This window comes from Gossypium hirsutum, chromosome D04, assembly GCF_007990345.1.
Source record: "Gossypium hirsutum isolate 1008001.06 chromosome D04, Gossypium_hirsutum_v2.1, whole genome shotgun sequence".
NCBI classification, from domain to species: Eukaryota; Viridiplantae; Streptophyta; class Magnoliopsida; order Malvales; family Malvaceae; genus Gossypium; species Gossypium hirsutum.
In genome coordinates, this window is record NC_053440.1 from 21,991,581 (window position 1) to 21,997,766 (window position 6,186).

The window sequence follows — 6,186 nt, forward strand, 5'->3', positions numbered from 1 at the left end:
TACTATGTGCAGGCTACTATGCGTACCGAATAGCTTCGATCACGTGTGTAGTACTATGTGTAGGCTACTATGTGTATCGGATGGAAATGGTCACATGTGTAGTACTATGTGCAGGCTACTATGTGAACCGGGTACCATTGACTATAAAAGTGGTTGCTACGTGCTGATTCCACCGTGTGTCTGTTTTTATTCTGAAGTGTTCATCGGGAAATTGACTAAGTAAAAATATATGAGATCATGTAATGACTAAGTGGAATATAATTTGAAAATGTGAATTGAATATGAAAATGTGAATAGAAAGCATGAACTAAAATGTTTATGAGACAAATAATGGCTCAATGTGATAGTATATGATATTAACTAATGAATGAATTATTATTAGAAATATATTATTGAATTTAATACTCGGTTTGGATTGAACGCGGGATTGAGTATAATTGTTCTGTGGCAAAGGATGAATTTACGGATAAGACCATAACTGGGTTTTGGCACCTTGTACGTAAGACCATGGTTGGACCATGGTAGTATAGATACATGTGTAAGACCATAGTTGGACTATGGCACAAAAAGAATAATGTACTCATATCCGTTAGCCATTCTTCGATTCAGTAAGAAATGGAAAGAGACTTATGTGATTGAAATGAAAGATTTCTAAATTAATATTGATACGGTATTTGACAAGGAAATTATGTATGTTGAGACAAGTAATAAACTCAAGTGTGACATATTGAGAAAATAAGTTTATCAAAGTTGAATTTATATGTAATATGTGCAAGTACGCTAATCAGTGGTGTTGCTTGATGCTTAGGCAAGTGCCAAGCTATTGGTTGAATGGTAATATGATTATTTATATAATGCATTGAATTGGTAAGTATTTAAGTGAAAATATGCTAGCGCTCACTAAAAAGTGGTAAGGTTTAAATTATGCAATTTCTTATGAAATGATTTATCATGTGATCAATTCGAAAAAGACTTTGGTTAAATGCATTAGCTTGTGACCATGGTTGAATGATATGTTTATGACTTGTGTGTCATGCATATGGAATAAGTGTGGAAAGTAAAGAAATGCAAATGAAAATAAAGAAATTTGGAACAGTATAAAGTTGTTTAAAATCCTATATTGCTAGGGATAAAACGAACAAGTAATGATGTGGATTTATTTACCTTGTGAGTTGATGAATATAGCCACATGAGCATTGTGGTATCAATTTTAAATTATTCTTGATATTTATAAATTTCATATTTGAAATGAATGGACATGATTAAAGTTTATACGAGCTTACTCAGCATTTATTGCATACATAATTGTTAATAGGGGTAAACAAGTGATATTACAAAACGAATGAAATTGATCGATTGATTTATTGAAGAAATGAGAAAGTTGAAACTGTGAATTAAATGGAGACTTAAAATAAAGGACATGAACCAGAGGTTCACAAGACGATTAAATTCAGTTTAAGGATATGCGATATTAATTTGATTAATTGTTATTGTTGAAAATTTGAAGTTGAAGTATGAATTAATATATATACCAATAAATCATTATATGTTTGATATTTAAAGGAAATTGAAAATGTATATTAATTACGAATTTCCTTGTAAATTGAGCAAAAAGGAAACATAGGATTATATGAATAACTCCAAAAGTAATCTTCTAAAGGTCTTCTATTCTTATGGAAAGGAAAATGAAGTTCATGATCAAAAGAAAATAAGGAAATTTCGAGGACGAAATTTATTTTAAGGGGGAGAGAAATGTAATACCCAAAAAAATTACTATAGTAAGAAAGTAAGATAATATTCCCGATATAGTAAAATAAGGAAATAAAGTGATAAAAAGGGTAATTTTGAGTTATGTCAACATTGAGAAGTATATTATGACATATTAATTCAAGAGAGGATTAAATCGCAAAAGTGAGAAAAGTTTTATGGCCCAAGAATAAATACTCAAAATTTAAGGGGTTAAAGTGTAAATATGAAAAATTTGAAGGACTAATAGTGCAAATATTTTAAGGGTAGAATAATCTAGAAACCAAGGAAAATGGATGAATTAGGACCAAATTGAAAAGGTAAAGAATTTTGAGGGACTAAATCATAATTTTACCGAATTAAGTGATGACTCAAGGATGGAATTTTAAGAGAACATAAAGGGCAAAATGGTCAATTAGAAGAGAGAGAAATCTAGAAGGAAATGATGATTTTGGTGATATTTTAGTTTAATTAATTAAATAAATATTAGTTTATTGATATTTTAATTTGATTTTTAATGATATTTTATTATTTTATTATTAATTTATTTAATATATATATGTGGAAATAAAGATGAAAAGCAACCAACCCATCATCTTCCAAGCATCCAACGTGAGGAGAAGAGAGTAAGAAGGAAAGTTTTGCTTTCTTTACAATTTGGTCATTCCTCCAAAAACTTACCATTTTCACCTAGAAATCAAAAGTATTTTCATATCCATCAAGAGAGAAAGATAACAAGGAGACTATAGGGAGCTACAATATCAAGTTGGATTCAAGAAATTGAAGCTGGAAGAGAGAAAAAATCAAGTTAAAGATTGAAATCAATAGGACAAGGTAAGAACATTGAGTTTTCAATATATTTTTAAGTTTGATATTATTGAAATAGCATGGAAAGGATGTTATAGTAGAGTTTTATTATATAAAGTCTTATGGCGTGTTTGGTTCAGTGTATTAGCTAATCCATTACGCCCCGATTACGCGCCTATTACATTACGCCCCTATTCCGGCGTTTGGTTCGCTGTAATAGGTATTACGCGCGTAATACAATCCCGACCTAATCCCCAAATTCCCTGCTTCTCTAATCCCTTCCCAAATCGAGTATTACACATTACGTCCGGCTTCCCTCCCCAAGTCTCTGTTTTACCCTCCCTCCCTACCCGAAATCGTCCTCCACCCTCTCTTTTTTTCTGTCCTCATCATTTCATCTCATTTCTTTACCGATTCTCTCTCTCGGTCCCCATTTCTTTACCCGAAATCTACTGCTTCATTTTTTTCTCTCCGGTCTCGGCGTTTGGTTTTTGTTGAGGTATGAATCTTGAACGATTACCCTATTACATTGCTTTCATTGTGCTGCTGCTGATTTTGGTTGATCAATTGGTTGATCAGTTTGTTTTTATGCTTTCTTGTTATCTAACTTGTGTTCGATTCAAACGATAGTTATTTGTGTTTCTCATTTGAATCCTCTTTATGTATTTTTTTAAGGCTTTTTTGATGAATTAAATCTGTTTCGTCTCCCTTCTTCCTTTCTCCTCGTCCTTGCTATTTTGTCTCTATTTTTTCTATTTTCTTCTGCATTCTCTGTTGTTTCTGTCCTCCTTTCTTTTTCTGCTTTTCTTCTGGCTTTCTATTTTGTTCCATAACAGTGTGTTTCGAATTTGTTCTAAATGAATCCTTACGTGATCGGTGATTCAGTGATATCTCTTTCTCTTTGTTTGTATAAATTCAATTGAAGAATCATCAGAAAAATTAATATATATGTAATAAAATTAGAAATATTAGAACAAAGTGCAATCTTACAAATCGTCCTATACACCGCATTATTTTCCTATTTATTTAGTTTCTTAGTAATGTGATTCAATAATGTTTATATACATAGTTGATGGATTATTGTTATTGTACATATTGAGACATATTGAATGGAAACCACCTCCTGCTTTGAATCATGCAAAGTAAATAAATTAATTGTGTTTGCTGGAGTTTGGAGAGTGGATCTAATAGTATTTGATACTTATTTGGACATAACTATAGGATATGATCTTCAAGAAAATTGAGTATACTTGCATATTCATATTCGATACTCACCTAAAATCTAGATAAAATAATGGTAACTAAGATAGAATGTAAATTCAAATGGATAAGGTATTGGTACAATCTTTATTGGTTTGGAGAACCGTTTAAAGGGAATTAAAGATCTATGTTATTCGAACACCTCATTTTTTTCTTTATTGGGTAATACCATGATTGATTTCATAGTGATTATTCATAGCTGTTTGGATTGGTTTAACAGGGAATGTTGTGTTTAAGACCATATTTTCCTTGTTTGAAATTTGTAAATGTCTTCAATAAAAACTATAAAATGCGAAGATTGTTGGTGCCAGTTACATTATCTAGATGCAACTTCAACTGATAGGATAGTATATCTCAATTAGATAGGGCGTATGACTGGGGTTATTATCACCAAGCAAAAGTAAACAAAAGAAAAATAGAGGAAATGTTGAAAAATGAACTGTGCAATTACTACATGCTTAACCTCCATAAAATTGGGAAGATTAGGACTTAATATTCTTAAATTTGGAGCATCTGTATGTCTTAAAGTGTCGTGGATCTTTATCTTCAAATTATTTGTCACTGCATAATGTGGGAGAAACCTGAGGTGTGATCTTTAAGTTGTCATTTTTTGATGCATGCGATGTGATGAGTTCTCAATTGTCATCACTAGGAATAAATCATTCTTTATGAGTTCTCTTTTCACTTCATTTACATGCCATTGTTTCTTTTTCAGTTGATATCATATCTGTAATTGAATTCAATAGAAATGGCGATCACCTTGCTATCGGTGATCGTGGGGGTCGGGTGGTTTTGTTTGAAAGGACTGACACTCAAGACGTACGTTCTCTGACCATTTTTCTTTTTAATATTTCTGAACCTGCTTGTTTCACTTACTGTGATTCTCCGGTGTTCTGTTCTCACACTTTGTCATACCGTTTTATAATATGTAGCATGTTGGACATCGAAGAGATCTAGAGAAGATGGATTATCCAATCAATAGGCATCCTGAGTTTCGCTATAAAACAGAGTTTCAAAGCCACGAACCTGAGGTATTTATGCTTGGTTTGTGGTAGACATAAACATAATGATTATTGGGAGTACATGCTAAAAACTTTCTGGACTTGAATATTGAAAACGTGTACTCCCTTGGTTTAATACAGTTTGACTATCTGAAGAGCTTGGAAATTGAGGAGAAAATTAACAAAATTAGGTGGTGCCAGTCATCTAATGGTGCTCTTTTTCTTTTGTCGACAAATGACAGAACAATAAAGTTATGGAAGGTAGGTAAAGGCATATTTTCTATTCTGGATTTTACAGTTATGAAGTTATACACAAATTATTATTGTGATAACTCCACTATTTTTTCCCAATGAATATCAATATCCCAAAAGCAGCAACATAGCAAATCTACAAATTTAACCTTGTCATTCTGTTGGGTACTTCTAATGTCATTTCAAACTTGTAAAGGTACAAGAGAAGAAAGTCAAAAAAGTATGTAACATGAACGTGTACTCAACCAAAGCCATGGGAAATGGTCCTATTGTTGGTTCAAGTATATCAACAAGCTCCAAACAATACATTGCAAATGGAGGATGCACAAGCAATGACTTCTCATTCCCAACTGGGGGTTTCCCATCTTTGCATTTGCCTGTGGTAGTTGTTGTGAATCCAGAATGCTTATTTGTTAAGATACTTTGGAATCAGTTACTTTTTTTTGTCATTTTTCCATGGTTTAGGCAGTGTTTGATATGCCAATACTTTTATTATATGGTTTACTGATCTAACATGTAATGCTATTACAATTGTAGTCTTAACATTTTAGCCGTCGGAAATTACTTTGAATTTTTGTTATAAGAATATTGATTATTAAGAATTTTATTAAATTATATATTTTAATTAAAATATTTTTAATAATAATTATGTTAAATTATATTTTATAGTATCATATATTATGATTTTAGTAAATTTATATAAGAATATTGATTATTAAGAATTTTATTAAATTATATATTTTAATTAAAATGTTTTTAATAATAATTATGTTAAATTATATTTTATAGTATCATATATTATGATTTTAGTAAATTTATATAAGAATATTGATTATTAAGAATTTTATTAAATTATATATTTTAATTAAAATGTTTTTAATAATAATTATGTTAAAATATGATTAAATTATTTATTATTGATATTAATAATCTTATTAAAATTTAAATAACAATAACAATAATAATTTACCAAAACAAATTTCTGGTAATTATTAAGAATTTTATTAAATTATATACTTTAATTAAAATATATTTAATAATAATTATGTTTAAATATGATTAAAATATTTATTATTGATAATAATAATCTTATTAAAATTTAAATAACAATAACAATAAT

General features: G+C 29.9%; 1 protein-coding gene across 1 annotated transcript; it reads left to right on the plus strand.

The window, feature by feature from the left end:
• The first annotated feature begins 4,507 nt into the window (after positions 1-4,507).
• Positions 4,508-5,609, plus strand: LOC107918478 (serine/threonine protein phosphatase 2A 55 kDa regulatory subunit B alpha isoform). Its single transcript, XM_016848051.2, has 4 exons — positions 4,508-4,632; positions 4,746-4,844; positions 4,956-5,075; positions 5,263-5,609. The coding sequence occupies exons 2-4, from the start codon at positions 4,776-4,778 to the stop codon at positions 5,572-5,574; spliced, it is 501 nt and encodes a 166-aa protein (XP_016703540.1). The 5' UTR covers positions 4,508-4,632; positions 4,746-4,775; the 3' UTR covers positions 5,575-5,609.
• The last annotated feature ends 577 nt before the right edge of the window (positions 5,610-6,186 follow it).

Excerpts from the sequence above, each read along its gene's own strand:
- LOC107918478 (XM_016848051.2), top strand. The coding sequence starts at position 4,776 with ATGGATTATCCAATCAATAGGCATCCTGAGTTTCGCTATAAAACAGAG. Across the intron at positions 4,845-4,955 it reads TTCAAAGCCACGAACCTGAG|TTTGACTATCTGAAGAGCTT; the intron begins GTATTTATGCTT and ends GGTTTAATACAG. Across the intron at positions 5,076-5,262 it reads GAACAATAAAGTTATGGAAG|GTACAAGAGAAGAAAGTCAA; the intron begins GTAGGTAAAGGC and ends AAACTTGTAAAG.